General features: G+C 35.8%; 1 protein-coding gene across 7 annotated transcripts in view; it reads right to left on the bottom strand.

Annotated features, from left to right (window-relative positions):
• Window positions 1–3360: 3360 nt before the first annotated feature.
• The window catches only part of EPS15 (epidermal growth factor receptor pathway substrate 15), a 46691-nt gene continuing 23723 nt past the window's right edge, over window positions 3361–26328 (bottom strand). The window contains exons 13-26 of one of the 7 annotated variants that reach the window (XM_084291040.1): window positions 23705–23777; window positions 18722–18883; window positions 17893–18090; window positions 15838–16035; window positions 15203–15280; window positions 14762–14852; window positions 12757–12792; window positions 12090–12226; window positions 10992–11061; window positions 10369–10445; window positions 9651–9813; window positions 7163–7341; window positions 6551–6601; window positions 3361–5260 (exon numbers count right to left, since the gene is read on the bottom strand). In XM_084291040.1, the coding sequence (XP_084147166.1) occupies window positions 5114–5260; window positions 6551–6601; window positions 7163–7341; window positions 9651–9813; window positions 10369–10445; window positions 10992–11061; window positions 12090–12226; window positions 12757–12792; window positions 14762–14852; window positions 15203–15280; window positions 15838–16035; window positions 17893–18090; window positions 18722–18883; window positions 23705–23777 (1660 nt within the window). In that variant the 3' untranslated portion in view covers window positions 3361–5113. The remainder of the gene's footprint in view (window positions 5261–6550; window positions 6602–7162; window positions 7342–9650; window positions 9814–10368; window positions 10446–10991; window positions 11062–12089; window positions 12227–12756; window positions 12793–14761; window positions 14853–15202; window positions 15281–15837; window positions 16036–17892; window positions 18091–18721; window positions 18884–23704; window positions 23778–26328) is intronic. The other 6 variants (XM_084291043.1, XM_084291041.1, XM_084291045.1 and 3 more) reach the window with 6 other exon arrangements.

The following is a 26328-nucleotide window of genomic DNA, read 5'->3' as shown; positions in this document are numbered from 1 at the left end:
TCAATAACTTAACTGCAGTTTAAATGTATTATTTTCCTGAGTGTGTCATTGTACGTTCATGAACACACCAGTTACACTTTCATTATCTGACGCAGAAATATTTTCACAAAAATGAATAGCATATTAAAGGAAATTAGAGGTTTTTAATCTCCAACTCTAATATTCAGCACATATTTTACATGCAATTTTCAGGCCTCTACCAAGCTATTTATTCAGTAAATAAATATTAAATGTGAGCCTAAAAATGGGATTTCATACTACAAATTTCTCAGAACCATTTAGAACTCAGAAACATGAATCTATCTTTTAGAAGAGTATTTAAGAACAAGGAGGTGTTGATAGAGCTTCGTGTCATTTTCCTTAACACTTACAAGACGGATTTTACCTAAAGATCCTTTGAACTTTTCAAAATTAGTTTATGAGTTATGTAAACGGTGTGGTCACATCTCAAGTGTGACTGCAGTCTGTGGAAAGTGATCCTAAGGACCTTTTGGCTCTGAGTAATACATTTTTAATGACAAAGATGCATATAAGAAGTTTTAACACTACAGTCGCAATGGAATAAATACTGAGTAAATACTGAGTCTGTCCACACAGGAAAATCAGTCTGAATAAGTGGATCAGAATTCTTTTATTGACTTGGGCACTGTCAGACACAAAAGAGAAAGCTGTCAGTATATAAATGTCCTTACAAGGATCTCTTGCTGGCCAATGGCAGCTGGGACAGACCTCTGAAGTGAAGGTAAGAATTTCAACCTGAATTATCAGCAAACTAAATCGTCAAGCAAGAATATCTTGCTCAGAGAAGTGTTTCTGCCAATTTTTTAATCTAATTCCAGTTGTTTGTATAGTCCTGGAGTGCAACTGGCTGATATACTAACAGAGAAAAATACCATCTCTCTTAACCTTAGAATACGCAGAAATAAAATAGGTTTATATTGTTTCTACTCTGCACAACAACGTCTTTCTTACTTTCAGCAGTTACATAATACACTATCAGACCCTTTGTCATTTAGAAAACAGGAAGGAGATTAAAATTAAAAAGTATTTTGTCCAAAATCATTCAATAATTCAGTGAGATAAGTAGAAACAACATCCTGACCTCTTAAATACACATCCAAACAATGCAGCATTTTCCCTATCAGCTCCTTGATTACCTTCTTTAAAAACTAATGCTTTTCATTTTCCATGTCAGGTCCTGCCAGTTCAATGTGTCTCAATTTTGCACAAGAAGAATTGTGTTCTGAGCAAGAAATGGCAATGCAGCTGTTACTGATAGCCCATCACTTGATCAGTTCCTGGTGGGAATGAATAACAGGGAAGATGGAAAGTTCCTTCACATCTTTCTGGGATATAACAGATACAAGCCAAAATTCTTTGAGAAGCTTCCCACAAAAATTCCGAACTAGGAATTCTCATGCCTCACTATCAATATATAAACACAAAAGTATTGCTTTTTGTTTGTTTTCTTTTCTTTTGTCTCCCTGACTTTTCTGCACATAGAATTGCTTACATTGTGCTGTCCTTTCTCCCTGCACAGGTACCAAATTACCATTCGTACAGGGCAGCAAATGCAGACAGTGGCTTTCCTCTTTCTAACCGCAAAGCTCCCTGGAAACAGGAGCTCTCTAGCTCTCTTGATAGCTTAAGAGTTTCACTAGATCAAATGCCAGACACATCCCTAGGGCAGAAAGATGTGAAGACTTTGTTTGCACAAGTATCAGGTGTTACAGCTTGGAAAACCTGTATCTGCCCAACTGGAAATTGTGCCCTTAGCCTCTGCTTCAAAGATTTGTTTTGCCCTCCCCTCACTGCCCTTTTAATTTTAACACTTACATCATGCTGCCAACAAGGAAGGCAACATGCAAGTTATCCTGCACAGAGTTCAACAGGTCAGTAACACCCATATAGGTAAAGTTCCACTCTACATACCAAAGGAGTGTATTTCAAACTTGCAGAAGGTTACTGTCTACTTCTAGTTCTAACTGTTGACAATTTGCTTTTAATTAGAATTTTTCCTGTATTTTTACAATTGCACAAGGTAAATCCTCTTCCATTTTACAGTAATGAATAGATACATTGGAATGCCAGCCATCACCCTAAAAATGAAATTAAATTCAAGAGTATTCACTGACATATTATGGAATTCTAAAGACATGTCTTGAATTGCCAATGTTTTGAACAGATAAGTTACTTTTCTCATTTTATCCTTTTATATGTTAGCCCTGTTCCCTCTGTATCATCATCTAATCATCTAAAAATACCACTCTATCGGTATTGCAAAACACGAGGTGGCACATCTGAAGATTGAGGCTAAAGCATAACTAAAACACTCCACTACTGAAGTTGTAGTTTTGCTAAAAATTCAAATTCTGAAACAGTGAATTTTTAATTTCAGTAGCTAAATTGTTGAGAAGTTAGCAGGGAAAAAACAGTAGGCAACATGGTTCTGCAAGCTGATGTTACTTATGCAAAGAAGTGACATGCAGCTGTAGTGTCAGGTGGAAAGGGTGGCAGGGAAGTCTACAAACCTAAGAAAATGTTATGCCCAATATTGAGATCTAACACAACAGATTTTAAGTATTAAGCAGAAGGGCTTGTCACATCAGGTTTCCTCGCTTAAAGTCCTCGATGCTGAACCTTTCTAGACAACTCAAGTCAACTCAATATGTCAGGTCCTTTATTAAGCACCTTTATCACCACTTTATTCCATGCCAATACTTGGCAGTGATGTAACAGATCTTTAACATTAATTGCCAGCATATACCACTGATACAATTTTTAATTAAAAGTTACCTTGCATTGGAAATGGCCAATTTGTCTGCTAGACATTAGATTATCTCTTACATAAAGAGTACAATGGTCTGCTGTGAATTCAATGAACTTTTACATGACATAACCTCATAATACAGTAAATTAGACAAAGATGGTGAGGATATCAAGTTATTGATATGAAGGAGGCATTATGCTGACATATTGAAAAGGATACACTCTGGGTCAAACTAAAGATCTGCCAAACCATATGAATCTGCTTTATGTTGCCAGCAGCTAGTAGGAGATCCGTACATATGTCACAAATGAATCCTAGACACATAAACATCTCGGCACTGCAAGCTTTGTGCAGGCAAAAATCCTTGGGCAAAAGTAGTCTGAATTTTTCTTTGAAGCTGCCACAATTCTTAAGAAAGCAAGTGACAGATGGGATTAATGTGCATTTCAGCTAACCACCAAATTCAAGCAATTTGTTTCTCTGAAAATTAACCACCTCCCATCAGACTACAAACAGAAGACCTTGTATCATTCACATTACATTTACATTTTATTTTACAGCTCACAGCACCCTTTTGAAAAAACAGGCAAACATTTCACACTTATGTACTTAAATTTTATTTCTTCATAATTACAGGCTATTGTTAGAATTTTTAAACAAAAATCTATAAATAGAGGCTAATCCCACCTGAACAAGTTTCTTTAAAAAAAAAAAACAGTTAAAACTTCATAAGTAATGCCATTTAGCTCACAGCAGTGGTTTGTTGGTAGTCTGAGTAAAAGTACTATAGTCAGAGTCAGTAACATGAAATGTAACATCAAATGACTCAAAACTTTAAATTCCATAAAGGAAAGCAGGAATATATATATATAATATATACATAATAATATTGTGTTGGTCCACTGAGTATACATTTTTAACAAAAGATAAGAAACTATGTAATCCAGTTAAGCATATGATTTGCAAGATTAGTGTACACTCATTACAAAGATGTATAGATAAGTTACAACGATTTAATCCTTGCAAAATTTTAAGTTACCTTTTTGAGCAGGTGGTTAAATGCTCATTTCCCAGTGCAAAAGAAAAAAAACCTCTCAGTCTGGTTACTTATTTTCCTGAAAAATTGAAAACTACCAAACTCTTTCAACAGCAGCATTGATAGGTAATAGGAAGAGCTTAAATATACTGAAGCATGGCTGAGTTCTCCCCCCCCCTACTCAGTGCTGTGCGTTGAAACTTTTCCATTTTCTCAACAGAAATACCACAAGTTAAAAGTGCAAGAAAAAAAATCTCTTGATGCTTATGCTGTTGTCATCCATTTGTCTAAGATAGGGCAAAAGATTATTCTTTTTGGAATTTTAGTGAAATTGATTCTCCAGAATGGAGTTCTTTCCAAAGTGAACAATAAGTTATTTTCATTAAGTTATTTTCATTAACATTCTATCAATCCTACTCAGTGACCACAAAGAAATTCAGTTTAAGGTGCAACTATCAGTTGGCATTTCAATAAATTATACATACAGGAAAAAAAAAATGTGGTTTAAAAAAAAAAGTCAGACTACATGTTTTCTTTCTATTCTCAATCCCATTTCAATTTCAATTTATCATCTTGCCAGTTCAACTGCATATTTCACAGGCAAAACTGGCTCAAATAGCTGTGGGTTCTTGTAATTTGACCGTCATCTTGGCCAACAGCAAACGCACATGAATCTTCCATGTAATTTCTTTATAAAACAAAATAACTGGTCTTAAAACCTATGGCCATGCAAGAAAAGCATTAAAGGTTTCAGTAAGACACACACTTTTTTTTTTTTTTTTTAAACTTAGACTCTATGAAGATTGTTATTGCAAGTCCAAACATAGAATCTTCAATGAAAAGAAAAATCTATATGCATACATATAAAATGAAGCACTCCACAACTCTGGCATTACTAATATCTTTAGAAGAAGGATAAAAGGTTTCAAATGGCTAACTGCTTGACAGGAGACAGCCAGCCATGGCAAAATAATTGATATGTTCACTTTATGCTCAATTACCAACTGCTGACAGATTACAGTCAAACTACAATCTCATTTGCTGCATTTAAAACTGATTTGCTTACAACTGGGAAAAGTTCCTTGTTCTCCTGAAAACTTGAGTGGAATTGAATGCTAAAATTAAGTTATTCAAACAAAAACAAACAAAAGGATTGAATTTAGCAGAAACATTCACACCACTTTCAGAAGTTTAAAACCTTTCTTATTTTCCTGTATATACGTATTTTCTGATTAACATTTAAATAGGTTAGGTATTCAGGAAAAGGGACAGAAACAGTTGACATAAGACAAATCTTATTCTAAGCTTCATGCTTCTGATATTTCAGATTTACTGAGTGCAATAGCCAGTTCCAAGTCTTCTTGCTCTTGCTGTTTTAGTCTTGCCAATCTTTCTTTCTCTTCTCTCTCACTTTCCCTCTTAGCCCATTCAATCATGTCTTCCTCAGTAGAATACTGCATTTTAAAAGACAAAATAACCAGATTAATAATGCAATAACAAATCCTGTTCTTGGCTTAAGTGACATTTACAGTTTTTCAAAATACTGGACAAACTCTAGCCTTCAAATTATTTGTGTTTTATTCTCAGCATGCTATCACTATTAGCTTAGCTCAAGGTTTAACCATCAAGAAATGCACTGAAGATATCCTATTGCTATATTGTGTGTTTTGTTTTTGTTTTAACGAAATACATTGAGTTTCAAAATTCATTAAGTTTCTAAACAGTTACTGGAGAAACAAGTGCTATAATTTAAATGCAAACCGATTTGGATAAAAGCCAGCCTATGCAAGAAAAAAAATTGAATAAATCAGGAGAACATATTGCAAAATAAACCCATATCCAGCACTATGGAACACCCTGATTAATCCTACTTTCATTAGGGATGATTATTCCAGATGACAGTGACTGTAAAAGTTAGCTGTAGAACGACTCTTTATTTGTGCAACTGAAAAACACTTCTGCCAAGAAGGAGAATATTAAGGTAACTGTACAGTTAGAAGCCTAGCAATAATACAGAGAAAGGTGTGACACGAGGAAAAGAAAAAACAGATTCATTCTACATACTTAGACGAGAACGGTACGTTAATTGAATTGCTGTGGTACAATGATTGTTAGGTCAGAAACAGTTAGGGTATGATCATAAAACACAAAAGATTATGCTAAAGTTTGTTTCTATTCAGCATGCAGGAAAAAGCAGAGGTAGGTGAAGCCCACGTCTTCATGAATGTCCCCGTGTTAAGTCCTAAAAGGTTATCATTATATACTACGGTTAGTTTCTGCTTTCGCACTGCTTCTTTAAGGAATAAACATAGAAAAGCTTGAGTTTTCTCCATAGTTCACTTAGTGTTTTCGGTAATTGCAGATGGAAAAGAATGCTTTTTCGTCTATGAAAATAATGAACACTTGTCCTTCCCCTCCACAGTTCACATTCTCTCCTCTGAACTAACTTCTTAGTTCCTTTAGCTAGTTAAAGTGATAATATGTCAGATAATAGTATGTCAGAAATTGTCATGCCATAAGACACATCAACCAGTGCAAGACAATTTTGAGAGCCTGTCAATCCTCAGTTTACTTCAATAAAGCAAATAGTTTATTATACCTGAAAACAATACAAGCAATACGATTACTGTGAATGCAAATTGCATTTAACAGATATCAAGCTTGAAAGTGAAATGATGCCTTCCAAAACTCCTATTTGCAAAAACTCTAAATAAATAAATAAGTAAATAAAGGCATGCACAAACCTTTAGATTTGCTTCTACTGCTTGGACACCACGACTTCTATGAAATGGATTCTGGTTACAAAGAGACACTTACTACTTTTCACTGCATCATACATAAGGTCTGGAATTTAGTAGCCATTCAAAACTCACCAAATTAGATCTCATTAACACACACCACTCCGATGCTATTTATCCGTATTTCAGTCATATTTCAATATTATGACTAAACAGTTCAGTGACAAAATTAAAGTCACACCTTTGGTTGTATTTTTAACAAATAAATAACAGTGTGCTTTATATAGATTTATATTTTATATCTTCTACATGCATTGATAAAATGAACAACTCTGAGAACACGTATTTAAAATGTCTTCTAAAGGTTAGGAGGCCTTCATGAGAAAAGTCTCAAACTCACAAAAGCAATACAACTTAAACATTAACTACATCATTCTGCAGTGTTTTACTTTAGGACAGCCTCAGTTGTAAACTAAAAGTAAATACAGTTTTACCTGGAAGCGATATCCCCTTTGTATGTGGGATATGTTTTAATCTTTTTAATTAGACTGAAGACTTCAGTGTGAACAATTCAAAGCTGTCAGTATACTGAAACAAATGTAAAAATTGTTTACTCACAGTACTGAAGTTTGCAAAATTGTTGGGGTCAGCCTCTTTACTGACGCTGGTGGGAGCAAATGGATCACAGAATAGATCTGCTTCTTGTTCTTTGGGAATGTCTGGGGTGGGGAAAGGCTGAAATGGATCGCTCGGTTTAAAGGAATCTGAAGAGTCTATTTGATTGATAGGTCTTTTCCCTTAGATTAAAATGAATTTAAAATGAATTTAAGATAGCAGGTAATAACATGCCAAAATAGTTAAAAAAAAAATCCAAAACTACTTGGAATGCAACCTCTTCTGGAAAATTAGTGGAGTTGTAATGAATTCAGAGGAAGGGTTGCTAGTTTAAAAAATGAGAGTATGGTCCACAGCTTCTTAAAGCACTATCTGATCAAAAAGGAACACATGTATGTTAATGATTCAAGAGCACAGTTATGTACTGATGTAACAGTATTTGGGGAAGAGAATTTCTAAGTCTTGAACCCCTATTCTCTTAGCACAGTAATTATTCTTCTGTTTATCAACAGAATGTCCGTGCTAATTCCAGCTCCTTTTTATTATTTGTTTGGATCAAAGTAACACAATTTGATTCAGGACAGTTGTATACTTGTATGTCTTCAAAACAGTAAATACAACATCTTCTCCTATGCTAACACCTAGAATTTCTGTAGTTTTTAAACTAAGAAAATGAAGCCATACAGCAATCACAGGCTATTTTGTTAATCCTTGCCTAAGTAGCTACAGATATAACAGAACCAGACAAGAGCCCCCCCTTTTTCTTTTTTCAGTTTAACCCCAGTCAACTTTCAACACCTTTGAGTTCATTAACCCAAATCCTTCCAAGATCAAGACAAGCTGAGCTGAATTTCTTCCCACCATTCTTCCCAGATGTTATTACTTACAGAAAAGGTTTCATTGCAGTTTTTTGAATTTTTGAACATCCAGCAAAAACATTTCTATAGGGAAATTATACTTCATATCCCTACAAATGTTAATCCTACCTCCAAACCCACAGAAAAATCATGAAATGGGAGAGCTTATCAGTATCGGGAAAGCCAGCGGATTTCAGAGACAAGCAAATAAGCCTTCTGCACACTTTCCAGTATCATGTAGAATTAAAAGGACAGGCAGTTCCTCAAAAAGCATTTTCTTGTTTTGTATTAGACTAAGAGATTTACTCAAAACAAATACACTTAACTATCACAATTTATGACTTACATAAGTAAAGTAAGTTGTTAGGAATGGCTATCAAGGTATCCACAGTATCATTTTTATATGTGCAAACCAAAACAGGCTATTTTTCCAGTCATCTATCAACAACGGCGCTGTTGCTCTGCCACTTGGTGCTTGCATTCTAAAACCACATCTTTACACCACTTTGTAGGCACTTCCTAAAGAATGAAGTCAGAAGTCTCCACACCCCCTTTTGAGGGGCCTCCATAAACAAAAATACTATAAAACATTCAAATTATCACAACTAGTCAACTGTTTTAACGTTACTTACAATTCAACTGATTATTTACAAGGCATGAGCCAGATCTCCTAATGGCAGCATTAGAAATTAGGACCTGTTTTTAAACTTAGTATTAAATACTCCTACATTTACTGCACTCCCTACTTTTGAGGGAAAAAGATGAATTTAATTTTTCCTAAACACCTTAAGATTCAACCATATAGTGTAATAGTGAAAAAATATGACGCAGTAATTGTTTGTTTTTTTAAAGAGAATGAAACAGCGGATGGAAAGTTAAAAGAACACTAATATATTTTCCAGTTTTCTATTGAAGGCAAGTAGTGTGTTTTAACCTTGTTATAACCGTAACTTGTTGTAACCATAAGAAGGTGTTATCTTTGACAAGCATAGTGTTTTCTGGAAAAGAATGGTTTGTGTCATGGAACAGACCAGAGGATTCAGCTATCTCTGAACAGAAAACAGCCTGGGTTTATTACTATTATGTTGGCTAGATTCAATACTACAGACCTGGCGAGGCCATCTGGAAAAATTTGATCTGAACATCTGAGGCAGTCATGTTATCCCTAGTTAATTCATTTTACTCCAGCCATGTAAGCGCTAAATAGTTTTAATATTTCTTTAAAGACAGAATTAAAACCAGAGGTTTTGCAATGGGTAAAACACAATGAATTCTCACTTGAAATATAATTTAGTATGCTATTCATTCAGTCTATCACATTACCAACCATTTAATCTGTAGCCGCTCTGTGTTCTTGCAGATATCTGTAACAACCCTATATTCTCCCACTTTCTAAATCCTTTTTCTCATCCCCCCCTTCAAAAATCAAAACAGCAATCAAAAAACTGAAGGTCTGCTCCTAAATGCCACACAAAATTTAACTCTGAGGAAAACAACAACAGATCTGGAACAGACTTGTTTTATACCTTCCTCGTTCATTCTTAGTTCAGTGTATTTCACCATCCCCTTGCAATTGTCGTACCACCAATATTGAAGAATCTAATGGTTAACAGCATCTCAGTTTCAGCTCTTACCAGGTGGTGGTGGACAGGGCCTTGTGGGAGTTCCTGTTTTAGGGGGCAATGCAGGAGGAACATCCTCATTTTTGGATGGTGGTTCTTCAAATAAGTTTTTAGTTATGACCACATTGTTGCTGGAACCTGATGTGGAAGAGCTAAAGGGATCCTCGGTGCTGGCCTTCAACAAAGAAAACAGTAACATACACACTTTCAGCGCAATTCTACTTATACTTTCTTTATTATTTTTTTATTTTTTTTTTTATTTTTTCCAATACTACAGTATTTGTTTAAAAGTGCGAGTTTGGACTAATACAAAAATACTTTTGTTTGTTTTTAAAGACATCATCCAACTACTCTGGGAGATACTAAAACCCCACACTGATGAAAATTATATGAAAATCAGGAATGTTTAGTGTGTACAGCAACAAGAAGTTGAGTACAGTTATAGATGCAAAAGTAACACTTTTGCAATTACATTCAGCAGATTTTCAAGAAAAAAATTATCATTTCAAATACAGAGAAAACACTTACAAAGCCACAAAGATTACTTTGCATTTTTCACAGTGACACTGCAAGATAATTTACTGTTAAAAACTTTTTCAAGGAAGTTAACCATTATAAATCATTATTAGTGGCAAAACTGTAACAATAAAAGCATCAGAGTAGAGAATGTTTTTAGTCTTGTCACTGCAGAGTTCCATGCATTTTCTGAGTGACAGTTGTTCCACATTACCTTTGACAGTGTGCTGAAGTCAGCAAAACCACTTCCAAAGGATTCATTTCCAAACAGAGAGGCAAAGGGGTCTGTAGCTAAATACACACAAATCAAGCAAACAGAACAGGATTATAAATTAAACATTGCAAAGAACATTGAAAGATCCCACAATAGGAAAAAAAAAAAAAAAAAAAGCAGCTGTTACTTATCTTGCAGTATAGACTAATTCAAGTGAAATATTTAATGAGCGGGACACTCACTATTTAAGAAGTTTTTACAAAAACTAAGTATTAACAACTGACTAAGAACAGTAATTTTCCTGAACAGGTTTAGCTGAGATATCTGTACACACACACAATGTGTATTTTGTGTGTGCATCTGTGGCTGTGAACACACATGAATATGACCATGAAAAAGAGCTCACTTCCAACTGTAAACCCATTTGTGGAATAAACTTTTTAAACCTTTTATGATCTCAGTCTGTAATTCAACAATGCAATTCATTCGTATGTGCCACAAAACACAAGGAAAAAGTGCCTTATGTCTTGGATTCAAGTATTTCTCAGTAAAACTTTGGGAAGAGACTAGAAACAAAAATCAGAAAACGCATGTAAAGTTTGCTGTATATAGTCTACTTTTACCTAGATCATTTGATGTAGTAACAGTTGTTCCACCAGGAGCAAAAGGATCATTTTTCTTCAATATCTCTGTCTAAAATAAAAAAATAACTTTAGAGGGAAATGTGGTTTTCAGCTTAAACAAGTCCTCATACTAAGAATACAATCAAAATTTATTTCAGTTAAAACGTTAGTCCAGCACCAAAAAGAAGTAAAATATTCCATTTTCTTCATAAAGATATTATTACAGGATGTCAGTAACACAAAGGTGCAGTAAAGTATTTAGGATGAATGCAGCTTCAGAAATACAGTTCTCTCAAGAATCGACTGCTACAGACTGTGAATCCCACACTACAGCTCTGACCACTTTTTTTTTTTACTCCTCTATACTTCTTTTATTGTCAGACTGTAGTATGACTAAGAATTAGTTGTATTAGAATATTGTGACTTGGGAAACAACAGTGTGCAGAGTAAGTATTGAAGACTTTTTTTTTTTTTTTTTTTTTAAGGTTTGAGGAGTAGCCTGTAGTGTGTAACATGACCTTGTGAACAGCTAGAAGTCACACCTAAGTACCTCTGAAAGAGCATGCTATTCAGTAATAATCTCCACATTATGGCAAAGTTTCAGTAAGTCTTATTAATAAAAGACCACAAAACCCAAAGCAACATATATCAAGTACAAGCTGACTTCTCAAGGGGAAAATCCTATACCACATCAGATTTTAAATAAGATATAACATACTTATTGATCCTATAAGCTTTGGAAGCAAAAGAGTCAAATGTCTCAATATAACCTGGTCAGATTAATCTTGGGTTTCTTTCAATGTTTAATAAGTTTCACCAGTTATCAATGGAGCTTAGCTCGCTATACTCAAAAGGTTCTAATTTGTGTAGCAATGAAGCTCCACACTGAAACATTTATTTTTTTTTTCTTTATTTTTATCTGCTCCCGTTTCTAGAAAGCAGAACAGAAGAAGAGACAAGACAGAGCCATGGGGTGAGAGGTACCTTTAGTCTACATCATTTCTGAATATCAGTATTTCAAGGCATGTCCAAATGCACAAAACAGTTCATTTTGTCCAAATTATATACAAAAGTAAAAGGCTTGCTATCAAAACTTACTGTGGTATTATTACTGTTGCCAGCAGTGTTAAATGGATCAGTGCTTGCAGTCACAAAAGGATCAGTGGAGGACTGTTTGAAAAAACAGTCAGCTGCAAAAGGATCTGAGCCTTTGAAGGGATCACCACCAAAGGGATCTAAAAAGTAAACATCTCATTACCATTTCTGCTAGCTTTATTTAGCTTGGTGTCTTAAAAATGAAACATTATATTGCTGCTTTCATACTGCAAGAAGGTGACACATTTAAGACTAAGGATTTCTGAAGCATCAAATGTATCTACAAATAATTTGCATACTGTGGTTCAAAAATTAGACAAGCCAACATCTTCCACACATGATGAAAAATGGATCGTAACAATCGTTCAGCTCCAGAATCACTTAAATATATAGTTTCTTTAATCAAACTCTCTTAAAAAACAATTAAAAAGAAATATTTTTACAAAATCTAGTTTTTTTTTTTTTACCACTCTCCTACCTTCCTCTCCTTCACTCCCCAAGCACAGTTTATCACTCCCCAAGGCACATTGCCTATACAGCCAGTCTCAGTAGAGACTACCCATGGCCTCTTTCATGCTGAAAGCGGTAACACTTCTCCCCACATACTGTTCTACTAGGAATCCTTTACAAAAATAAATAAAAAAAATTCAGAAGTTACAAAATTGCTTACCAATTTTCCCAAAGGGATCATCTTTGAAGGGATCACCTGTTTAAAGAAAAAAAGTGACTTGTTTTTTAATCACAAAGCATGTACTGAGTCACAGTCCTCTGGACACAAAATCATTTCTAGAGCTAAAATTTCACAATCACAGAATGCTATGGGATGGAAGGAACCTTAAAAATCATCTAATTCCAAGCCCCCTGCCATGGGTGGGGACACCTTCCACCAGACCAGGTTGTTCAAAGTCCCATCCAGCCTGGCCTTGAACACCTCCAGGGATGGGGTATCCGCAGCTGCTCCAGGCAGCCTGTTCCAGGGCCTCACCACCCTCATGGGAAAGAATTTCTTCCTAACATCTAATCTGAATCTACACTCTTGCAGTTTAAAGCCATTATCCCTTGTATTATCACTACATGCCCTTGTAAAAAGTCCCTCTCTAGCTGTCCAGTAGGCCCCTGTTAGGTACTGAAAGGCCACTATGAGGCTCCCTGGAGCCTTCTCTTCTCTAGGCTGAACAACCCCAATTCCCGCAGCCTGTCTTCATACAGAAGAGGTGCTCCAGCCCTCTGATCATCCTTAGATGATATTTGGGGCTCACTCCAATAGGTCAATGTTCTTGTGTTGGGGAGCTGGATATAGGTGGGGTCTCATGAGATGGGAATGAGAGGGAAAATCCCCTCCCTTTTGATGCAGCCCAGAATATGGTTGGCTTTCTTGGCTGTAAGTTGCACTCTGTTCATGTCGAGCTTCTCATCAGCCAACAACCCCAAGTCCTTCTCCTCAGGGCTGCTCTCAATCCATTCTATCAATTTCTCACACTCAGAATAATTTCAATGTTTTCAGAGAAACTATAAGAGCTGGTAGTAGACAAAGCAAATATTCATCACGTAGCTTATTACCAACATGAAGCACACAAAAGCAGCCGTCTCTCAAAGATGCCTCTTTGTTGGCTGTTGTCAGTGACCACATTGTGCAGTATTTACCACCACAGTAATCCAAGCTAACCACTGACAGCAGTCTAGTCTTAGTTTTGGCAATTCTCACAGCACCGTGGATGGCAGCTCTAAAGCATTCCTTTCTGTACTAGATGCACAGTTCCAATTGCATCAATTTACTCCCTCATTTCATGTATCTATGGTCTCTTAGGTGCAGGTAACTACCAGTAAACATACAGATCACACAAAGTCCAAAAGTTTGACTACCAGCAGCCATACCTTCTCCTCTGAAAGAAAGGTTGTCACATCCTGTAAGTAAGACTACTTCAATATAAACAAAAAAAGAAATATCTACATGGAAACACTGAAGCTGTTTTAAATTAGTTTAATTTACCCATTTAAATGTATTGAAATCTGCACTGACATTCTTTTAGAAGCCAAGCGATATGAAACAAATTTAGCTTATTTTCCTTCCAAAGCAATCTGAACTAAATTGGTTAGACCATGTTGACTCCAAAAGCCTGTCAAATCATATTAACGTAGCTGAAAACATCTGCTTCAACGGCTAATCCAAATTAGCTCCCCTTCTCCCATACTCCAAGTGTCTCCATAGCTCACAGACAGATCACTCCTTCCAACGTTAAAAAAATCAGAGCAACAGCATCCTTAAGTGTCAAGTTCTTAAAATAAAGCACGGCACTTCCATAAGATGAACAGATGGTGCAGTTCCACATTACCTTTTTTTGAGCGCCAAACTCACCGTAAGTAGGCCACAGCCATTCACTCTCAGCCACCCACATCCCCCCCACACCACAGCTCACTGAACCCTCAGTTGATCTGTTTGTGGCTCTGCACTGCTAACTAGATCATTGACATCACATGTAGCACAAGTACACCCACACCTTTAATACCAAAATGCAACCCCCAGGAAAGGGGGAAAAAAAAAGGCCCTCAGGAAGACCAGTGAGGGAAAGTTACAATTTTCACAATTAATGAGAAAGTGCAGGATGAATTTGGATGAGACATGTTCCCAGAAAACACATTTCTGCAAATCTGCACTTGTAGAGAAGTTTACTTACTGCCAACAAAAGGGTCAGACTGGAAGAACTCTAAACTGGCTTCAGAAACTAGATCAGGCAATGGATGAGACTCAGCATCAAATGGATCCTCCTGAAGAACATAAAAGAAGAGAGAGGTATGAGGTTCAAGACACTTGTCTTGTTACCATTTATTAGTTTCTTAAAGCTGAGAGTTTAAATTCTATAGAATTAATCAACAGAGATTCAAAGTATTTCTCAGTAAAAATCAACCTGCTACATAAGATGAATGCTTTGATGACATCATACTCTAATTAAAAACAGTAACAACTGACATTTATTTCTCTGATATTCCATAGCCATCATGTAAGTGACATGATGCAAACCTCAAACAGTTTAACTAGGTTATGTTTTGTTGGTGATAGGTTTTTTTTTTTTTTTTTTTATTACATTTTTTCCTCCCTCAGATTTGATCAAACTCACTTTTTTGGTAATAGTTGCAGCTGGGATCTCTTTCTCTTCTTCCACAACAGCAGCTGTTGTTTCAGGACTATTCCTTGCCTATGTAAAGATAAAAGCAATTCAGTATAAATAAATAGAAGACTACACTACAAGTACTATTCTAAGTATCACATAGCTGTAAGAGTATGTTAAAAGATACCTCAGTAGGTTCATAGCTATAATAGAACACATTGAAGTGTTCCATAAACCCTGTGAAAGTTATTAAAAAAAAATCAGAAAACTACTGAGACAAAGAGGGACGTTTAGAAAGCAAGACGTCTTCAGATATTCTGTCCTCTTCCTCATTCCATTTCTGTTGCACCAACTGGAAAACAGCTGCTCTTCTTTAATATTAATTCTATTCTTCAATTTAAGACATTTTGCTTTGGAAACAAATAGACAAATTTTTGTTGCCACTTTCCAGCCAAGCTAACATTGCCTCTTTTTCTGATTATCAACTTTCAGATCCTGAAATACTCCCTCAGAATAACATCCTGAAAGTTCACTTCTACAACTGTTTAAAAACAAAACATAATCCATCTTAATATATATTTTAATTTATTTTAACTTCACAGCTGCATTGCATTATGATCAAGCAGGCAAAACACTGTACTCACTGGAGATGCATTGTTTACTTGTTCTTCTTCTGCTATACTCTCCCTTTCAGCATTCTCATTAAGGTTAGCAGTTTCACTGCTGCTGTTGCTAAGACTAGAATGATCCGCAGTTCCATTAACAAGTATGTTATGAGTCTGAGAGTGCCAACTAAATTGGTTATTTTCCAATTCTTTGAGCTCAAGAAGTTTCGTCTGCACCTGTAAGCAGAAATAAATGTATATGTATCTATACAGCAGCACACAAATGCTAGAATATAACCATACCTTCTTAAACATAAAATGGAAGACGTGTATCTAAAGTTCTTACTTTCCTTAAGCAAGTATAATAAAAATCATGTTCTTTCAAAGGGTGACATTTGAGAAAGCAGTACAAATCAGGCCTAGAAGAAATGTAGCATAGTTGAAAGAGAGACCTGAGAACCTTCTGCCGAGGAAGCAGACCATATTGCTGGCAGTCACTGGAAACATCAAGACTTGTTCCCTTTTTTCCCCACTCAAACTCACAAGAAGAATTCCCTTGCAAAGCTTTTTTTTCCTTTTAACTTACTCATTTGAAATTGCCTTAAACTCCATAAATTAAAAAGGCTGCTTAAAAAGAATTCTTGTCTTCCAAAGAAAATTACAAATTCATTATCGAATCCGTAATATATCTTCCTAAGCAGATAGCTACATCCATGTCGTTATTTCAACAACATGCATAATGCAGTACCTCACAGCAAACATCTAAAACAATCTGCAATTTCTGAAGAAATTACTGAACGTGGCAGATTATGCAGAAGGATGCACACAGTTCAGATATTTAGGCATCTACATCCCACTGATTTCTACTACGTCAATCACCTAATAGTGTTTTCCTTGCTTTGCACATCACAGATCAGGTGACAGCAAAGACAATAGCAAGGCATCTTTCAAATATGCTGATCTCAGATCAACCATTAGAAACTCTTGCCTAAAGCATCAAAGGACCTCTTGTTCATTTTTTCTGAGCCAAGAGCAATGAACTCAGGAGTATTTATATGAAAGAAGTCTACAACAAAAACAGGTTTTTAGTACAGTCAGGCATAACCAGTCACTTACATAATTGCATCAGATCCATTAATTGCAATCATCTCTTGTTATGATTATTAGTTATTGATATTGAAATAGCACTACCTTCCTTCTACCTCTGATAAAACAACATCAATTTTTTACTCCTCAGTTCCTAGAAGAAATTCGTAGTTTTTATACTTGGTTTTGTGTATGTCATAAGCCTCTTCAACAGAGGAAAGTGTCCTAGCAGTGGAAGTCTTTAAAAAAAAAAAAAAAAAAAGACTTAAGAAGTTAGATATGAATCAAGTGAAGGAACTGATCCAGAAGTCAGCCATTTCTGGGGTTCAAAGTTAATAGAAAGGTTGTTTTCAACTTGATAATGACATGGCTCCGGCTCACGTTAGCAGACTGTGGGTATGCGAGAGAAGGAAAAGAATGGTAACAAAAGGGTGCGCAAGCTAAAACATCACTGAAGTAATAAATCATCGATCGCACACACAAAGTGCAGTTCTGTGCTCAAAATCAGTACAGCAACCTGTTTCTCAGTATTTAGTCTCAATACAATTTTTTCTTACGTTCACTTCACTTTCCTCCTTCAAAAATACACTATGTCATTAATAATTTTATACCAACATCATGTCAGTTAAAGAATAGCAAGACCATGCCCCAGGCCATGGCTAAAGACAAAAACTTAAATTCCCTACACATGTAGTAGGGAATCTAAAGAGGCACTAGCCATTTGTCATTCATTACATTAAGAGAAATTATTTATGAAGTATAATAAATTCCCTTTTATTATCAAAACTTGGAGAGATATCATTAAATACCTTGAGCAATTTAAGTCAGCCTCTAAGAACCCTAACTACTATACAGACATTCTGTGCAAGCAGTGGAAAGGCACAAGCAAACAGTGAAGAAATAAACAAGTGCCTTCCCCTTATGAAAAGAACACTAAAGGTTGTCAGCTAAAACATTTTGGGTTTTGTTCCTTTGTTTTTTTCCCCTCATCTTTTCACACTGCCTTACGGAATTGATTTCCTGTTGTGAATCCTGCAGATGTTGCTGAAGAGGTCCCAGCTGTGCTTTCCCAGACTCTATGCAATGCTCAAGCTCTGCAGTTTCTTGCTGCAGACGACTCAGCTCCTCTTGAGCTTTGGTCAGTTCATCTTCATACGCTGAAATCTTTGACTCCTGGCTTGTTATTTCAGCCTTCAGCATGGCAATCTAATGCATAAACAAATATTTCAAGGCCAAATTAAAACAACAACAACAACAACAAAACAAAAAAAACAAAAAAAAACAAAAACAAACTCCAAACATGTCCAGCAAATATTGTTTATGACCAAAAGAGGTATTAAACCTCTACTGCAGATATTATAGATCATAACTGAACAAGAGGTTAATTCACCATTGGTCTCAATGAACTATTCAAGTTGTTCTCCTAACCAACACTGGTATTTCTAATATTGAAGATAACATTTTAGACAGCAAAGAAATACTAAAGATTTACATTAGAAAATCACTTTTTCCCCAAACTCTCAGGAAATCAGTCCCATTGTGTACTGCTTCTAATTTCACTTACATTGCATTATAAATTTGCAGCATTTGCTTGCACAGTCTCATTTTAGTGATATACATTTGCACACGATGTAGCATCAGCGAGCACCAAATATCACAAACATAGCTGAAATCAGAGATATATCTCCTATTCTCTATTGTCCACAAAATCCTGAAATTCTTGCTGATTATTCTTTAAATTTTTTTCTCATTTCCCAACAGCTGCAACACACTGCATGGCTACGTTCTTCAAAAAGAGGCATTTTCTCTGTCAAAGGCCTTAGCCACTAGACCTTACCAAATGGGCCTCCTCTGCACACTTCTGCCTGATATCATTAAGTTGCTCCTCCAACTTGGCCTTCTGCTCATCAAGATCATTAAGGATTTCCTGGGCTTCCTGTTTCTGAGCTTGCAGCTTTTGCAGATTATTGCTCTCCCGCTTTACTTCATCTTGTAGATCCTGTAATAAAAAAAAGATTTGCTTTGTATTTGTTCCCCACTCCTTCTTACCACTGAATTCCAAATTATAAATTGAGGTAATGATTGGTCAGATTTCAGAGTATCACTAAGTTATCTTTCAAAGAATAGTATTCAGGCAAGCAAGTATTCTCATTTTAATTTTAAGACAGAAATAACCATGTTATTTGCTTTTTCTTTTCTTTAGTAAAAATATTCTCACTGCAATATTGAAGACCACACCTCCACACAGAGATTAAGTGTTTTACTCCCAGGGACATAGGATTCTATCTCAAATCTGTAAGTTGCATTTGTTTAGCCTATGTTATCTCTCTCTGGTATTTTAGCAATACATTTTCACAAGTTCCTTAACAACAGAAATTCTTTATTCTGCTCCTCTCCCCTTTGAAATACCTATTCCGAAATACAAACTTGCTGGAGCAGCATGGTAAAGAAGAAAGCCAGCACCTTATTAACTCAAATGTACTTCCTTCAATATCTTCCCAAACTCAAATTTTTTCCACAAATCAGCCAAAATTTTGTTTTCAGGTAACAGTAATTGTAAGAAATGAACATTCCACACATGAAAATAAGATACATTTTAATTTAAGAAACAGCTGTAGTTACGTATCTTGCATTTTAAATGCATGGAGTAGCATCATACGATAATTAGTTCGCTTCTGAGCAACAGCAAAGTTTAGACTTGGTTAAACTCCAGAGATAACATTTAAAAGAAAAAATCAAGACAAGAATTTTGAAAGAAGAAAGAATTGTCAAAGTCAAGAGGAAGAGGTAATACAGAGAGATCAAAAAAATATTAATACAAAAGGAAAAGTATTAGATGAAAAGAGAAGATTGCAGCCTTTCCAAGAAAATATGGCAATTGAAGGAAGAATCATATACAACACTAAAGAAAGAACAGAGATGAAAGAAAATTAATGACAGTAAGAAAACAAGCTGACATGAATTTCTGATTAGATCACGCATGTGTGTGCTGTTCTAAGCTAAGATCCTGTTGTCATTTTCAGGTGATTTTTATTTACTTATTTTTATTCTGTAGGTGAGACAGTTAATCCACACATGTTAACACCTCCAAATAATCAGGACAAAAAAAATGAGAGAAACAGAAAGGCAGTCGGATGCTAGACAAATGGGGGACCTCAAGACAACTGGAAGACTACCTAAAGAAGCTTCATAAATGCATTTGCAAAAAAAGTTCAAAAACCTATGTATCAAGTTAAGTAAAAACATTAATAGTTAAACATTCCATCCATGTACAGCAGTCAGAGTAGATGACTTACTAGTTATTTCTAATTTATGGAAGACACACCAACACGCACAAAAGGCTCTGACAGCAGCTAGCAACTTAAATAATTGGGAAACTGTTTTGATGCACTTGTTTTTCACATCACTTTGAAAATCAAATAGCAGCTGACACACAACATAAGCAACCAGGGCGAGAGGGGGTGGATGTGGAGGTGGAGGTAACACCTTAAAGAGATTTCAGTCTCTTTTCCTCTAAAGGAAGCAAACACTCACATACACACAAGCTAAATATGGATCACCTCCAACCTTGCTACTGCTTCTTGAATCCCAGTAGCTGTCCTAGCCATAGCAGGAGAGAAGCAGCTCTGAAAAGGCCTGACTAAGCCCGATACCTCCCAGAAGTGAGAGAAAACAAAAAAGCAAACAAAAAAAATTAACACACATATAATAAACAAGACCATGATCACGTAGCTACTCCAAAAGTAAAGGTTAGAGTGGACACAACACACAGACCTGGTGCAATTCTCAAACATACATCTTCATGAAGTAAACCAGGCCCCAACCCAAGCACTGAATTTTGCACACACTGTTTTAATTTAACAAATGTCTCAATGTAGGACCTCATTCAGAGCTTGATTGTTAAGATGCTTCTCCCATTGAAGGCGTTCTTTGACGTTTAATAGAAGCCCAGTTTACTTCATGAAGATCAAAGTATTACCCCCAGTGTAACACATTTGAGTACAAACTAGTATTTTTATTGGTAATCCCAGTGTTAGGTTTATGATTATTGTTACTCTCCATTGTAGTGGCAGACAAGGAATTGAGTAGGGATCTCTATTTCCACAGACAGGCAATAGATTTAATAGCTTGCCAGTCTCATACTTAACAAGAAAGAGTAAGGACAGTACAATGTTGAGGGGGGATACTCAGAGGAAAAAAAAAATCTGCTTATGAAAACTCAGGACAACAAAGAAGTCAAAAGGCTAGAAGAAAAAGCCAGACTGCTTGGAAGGACATAGTCCCAAAATGCTTTTCACTTTTTTGTTCTTCTCTGAAATGGCACTGCAAATGCAGATACATTTTCTTTCCTCCATAGACGTGAACTTATATTAACTAACTTTTGTTCAGGACTTGCATGCATTTGTTCTAAAATGCTCTTTACAAAGTTTCAGTGTTCCATTTAAAATGGGAAGCAAACCTTTTGGCTTCATGTCAATCAAATTCTAAGGAACACAATCCTTTTTGGGAAAGCCAGGAGAATCACCATTTATTTCAGAGTCTTCGTGGGTAGACTGGTAAACCCTACACACATGAAGTGCTCCACAGAGGATCTGAGTCTTGCAAAGGTGGCCAAAAGCCCATGGCTTGAGGCAGCACCCAGTGCTCCAACCAATACCTGGCTCTAGAAGAGCAAATGGGTGGCTGGAGAGAGAGGGGATGCTTGCTTTCAAATGTTATTTGGTGTGCGGTCCTTGTAAGAAAACACTAACTCCACCACAGAATAAATGAGTGAAATGCCTCAGTTTCTCATGATCTTTGCTACTCTTCCTATAGCTTCTTATGAAAAAACACATCCCTTAATCGTTGCTAAGAGAGAGCTAATATTTTAATAAAATAAAATATGTATTAAAATTTATCAATATGTTGTTTTCCCTCCAAGTCTTTTTCCATTTTTGCCTCTTAGCCTCAATTTACATAGTGTATAAATTATTTTATGGAGAAAAACACTTAACCTTTCCTTCCTCCCATACAAATCTGTTCAATCCATCACAAACCTTGGCTATTCATGAGCTTATAATTTGTGTCTGTGGATACAACCCTGGTATCATGAAACCTAGAGTGTGATGCCACTAAATTAGCTTTATCAAAGGTGACAGATTGGAACACTGTGGAACACTGTGTTTGTGAAAACCATCTGAGAAATATCACCATTAGAATAAAAACAGAAGAACATGATGTAAAGAGAACACGATGTAAAGATATTCTTAGTCTGTCACCACTATTCTGTGAAGTTCTAGAAAGTTTCATGAAATATGCAGGTTCTCCAGCATTCAGGAACAAGGAGACCAGAGGTAGGGGGCCACCAGCTCGAATAAATGCTGCAGTCACATCCCATTTGATCCTGATGCTTTCCCGTTTTTCTGACAATCCAGTAATAGACTGTTCCTTCTCTGCAGACTGACAGAACTCTAGCTCTACATTTAACCATATATAAATAGCTTATGTGATCACTAAGAGGTTAAAGACCTAAGACAGTTGCTTCCAACAGGACTGCTCTGGATACAATGATTTCATTCATTCTGTGATGCTGCTGACTGTCAAACACTACACAATAAACAAGCAGATCACACTAATGTTGTTACGTTTTAGGCCTTCTATCATTAAAAGTAAGGATTTAATTTAGCTTTGTACAAAGGCACCACAGAGCTCAACCTTCACATGAAGGCAAACATTCTACAACAAACTAACAAAATCACCCTCTGTGCTCATAGAGAAATGCCCAGCAGAATTTTTTACATTGTGAAAAGGGAATCTGCATGGTGAGGAGAGGAATGACTAGTGCATGCACAGACAGAATCACAGACTGGGTCAACTTCTGCATGCATTCCAGCAGCTGCTGAATCTGGCTGCCATTGTGACAAACAGGCCAGCATCTTATTATCTTCCGAGAGGTCAGACTATTAATTATCAGCCAGGCTTTAAGGATATTAAATAGCCAAGCACAAAAGTCACAATGGTTGTAACACATTGGCTTTCTTCCCCAACCTCCCAACCTCCAAGGCAAAGTAAAATGCAGAAATTTGCATTATTTAGTCTTAATCAAATAACAAGTATTTGAACTAATAAAGATTCCTGAAACAAATGCACAAATAAATGTAAAGGATCAGATATAACACTGAAGGTTTTTTTTTTTCTTAATGCAGCAACTCCATCTGCTTTTGCACCTCGTGATTAATTGAAACATGCTTTGCAGCATTTAATTCAGAGCTAACACCGTTAGCATCCTATACAGTGATGTTGACTATATAATTTTTTATTCATAAAACACTTGTAAAAATCAAATTTTCTATTCAATTATGAAACGTTCAATATAATCCTTCTAAAAAAAATGTATTTGATTTTATTTAAAATTCACTTATGTTAGGCAAAATTAACTTGTGGCAGCATTCCTCTCGAGCAGATAATTATTACGACTCTTAAGTAGCAGCCCCATATCCAAGTCCTTTTAACTCAGCTACTTAAGTTTACTAATTTGCAGTACTACAGTATGTTCTTCAGTTTTAATTAGACATTAGCTAGTCTTGCTTAAAAAAATATTTTGAAATATTTTTAATTTAAAACTCCATGTAGCCGATATATTCTAGAAGCTCACAAATTTAAATAAATATACAGACCCCACCAATCCACATTCATATATCAAATACACTTCAGAGTATTTTTTTTTCTTAGCTACCACTCAGTAAGTGATGCGATCTAAAGATTCAATAACCTCATTGCCATTAAAACATCACATTGGTTGGTATCAGATATCTGAGCAATAATTCTGTGCCTTACTTACCTGGACCTCACTTGTCCTCTGTTTGATGGTATCTTCTTTTTCCTTCAGGTCTTGTTCTACATTATTCTTTTCCCTAGAAGACCAGCAAACAATGCAAGAATACTTCAGAACATCAGCTACAGCAGGTACAGTTATCCAGCCTCCTAAACCTGTATCTCTCTTTAAATACATAGTGAAACATTAAACACAGGAGATGCAAGGGATTTCTGCTTTCCAAATTATTTACAAGACAGAAGCCCACATAAGCGTTTTGCATAAAAAAAGATGCCTCTTCAGCCAACTGCACTTTAGTGATAAGAATGGCTCAAAAACGGAAGGGGGCGGGAGGGAGAAATCAATGAAATACTGTCTTCAGTGATCTCACTGTTGCTATGGAGCACTTGTCTAATGAAAACTGCTGGGAAAAGTGGGAGGGATTGCATCAGATTCCATCTGTTAACCCCTGCAAATACAGTAATTCCTACACTAACAGCAGCTAGAAAACATTTCCAGGAGGCCAACCTGGTGGATTATTAACCTTGACTATCATATTTTAGATGTATCTGTTGATAAATTCACTCAGAAGAAGAAAAGTTAGCTTGCCGTAATCAGAGTATGCTTAGGGGACTCCGCACATAGTTATTTGCTGTGTCATATCAAGTCTGTCCCTACAGACATCTATGCAAACTTAAACGTGACCGTTGATGACAGGGGAATTATCATCAATAAATTCTTGGCAGTCAGATAACAATAGCTTTATAAAGGAAAAAGCCACACTACTCAGAAGTGCTTGTTTAAAAGAAAGCATATGAGAATTAAGAGACTAAAGCATTACGCTTTACAGATTTAGCAACAGCTTTTCTATATAGATACCCACTTTTATAGATTGTTATTAAATTCTGACATATATTGAATAGAATTTGAGCAGTGATTACAGACCTAACATATCTAAATGAAGTACCACAAGGAAAGGCTATCAAATGATATTAATTGATATTAATTTATATTAATTGATATTAAATTAATATCAATTTAATATCAATTTGATATCAAATTGATATTAAATTGATATTAAATGATATTAATTGATATAAATTATATTAATGCATATTAAAATTAAGGTAACTTTGTCTGTTAATAGCAGCAGATTGGTAAACAATCCAAAACAGTTAATTTTATTGTTTACTCTTCTCCAATAAGGAATAAGATATTTCTGTCCACCAAGTAAAGGGGGTATCTGCTCTGAGAAAGTTGTCTTTACTCAGGCTAAGCCATGGTTGTTTGCTGTTAAACCATACGCAATGGAAGATGAAAAAAACAGGTGTCACAGATGTTAATCTTTTCAGAGCAAATGCTTGTTTATTACTGTATATTATGTTCTACTATTGTTTGTCTCAGTATCCGATTAACTTGATTGCTGTGCCTAGAGGCAAGGCTTACATGGACAAGAAAACACAAGTTGCAGAGACACTGCAGAACAAGGCTAGTTATTTTGTTAAGTGTGAACCTTCCAGTTCCACATAACTTCTCACTCCGATTCATCAGAATGAAATCATCATGTAAATATGACACAGATCTGCCATTTCCATCAAAGCTATAGCACATTTCTCTAACAAACCAATATTTATTGCATAGTTTTACTTAGATATTTGAAGCATCACAGGGTTGAAAAAAATTCTGTTGACTTTTGCCTTCTGTAACTTTCCATAAACAAAAGGGCTCAATCTCAACAAAGCACTTCCACAGATCTAAACACAAGTCAAGTTGAAAAATGCCATCGAGCTCTCAGATGCTTATCAAGCACAGCAGGCATTCAGGCAGATTATTCCTAATTGAAGATAAAAGATTGAATAATTGATTAGGTAAAAACAAAAAACAAATAGTTGTTTGGTTGTTTTTCCAGCCTGAGTATGAAAACTGAGCAGGAAATAAATGCCAGCAGGTGAGCATGACTTAATATACACTGTCACTCATCTATGTGAGGAGACTGCCAGAAATAAAGCTCACTTCCCTTCTATTTCAAGGGAAGTCAGGTACCTAAATCTTGCTATCTGGATGACCCTAAGCAAGCAACAGGCCATGACACCCACTCACAGCCAGCTTACACTGGCAAAATCTTAACACAAACAATGAATTGGAAAAAATCAAGTGAAAGAACTATTGTCAGTCAGCACAAGGACAGCTTAGGCAGTAGCCTCAGGCAGAGCAGAACAAATTGAGCATATATAGTCTAAAAAAAGTGTCTACCCTACCCACTCCCACTTGGAGCAATGTGTCTTTGTTTCAAAAATAATACCACAAACCTACTCAATTTACTAATCCTTCTGAATGCTTCTGTTTCTTTTACAAATTATCTACTATATGCCTGTAGGAACGCCCAGCAACTGAAAGAATCAAAAGCAGGCAACAAAATTGATTTATTGGCCGTGTAAGATTTCCTGGATCTTGACGTCCCATACCACAGCACTTGAAAACAAACAAAAACACCTGTGGTCTTGACAAAAACATTTGTAACCAACTTGAAGTCAATTTACGAAAGCAATACAATTTCCCTACATATCTTAATTGCAGTCAGGTCGAGAGACCCTTTTACCAAAGAAATTAAAAGGGATTATTAAAAATTAAAAAACAAACACAACAAAAAC

The sequence above is a fragment of the Netta rufina genome, assembly GCF_964035555.1.
Source record: "Netta rufina genome assembly, chromosome: 8".
Taxonomy (NCBI): Eukaryota; Metazoa; Chordata; class Aves; order Anseriformes; family Anatidae; genus Netta; species Netta rufina.
This window is presented reverse-complemented; position numbering and strand designations above follow the sequence as displayed.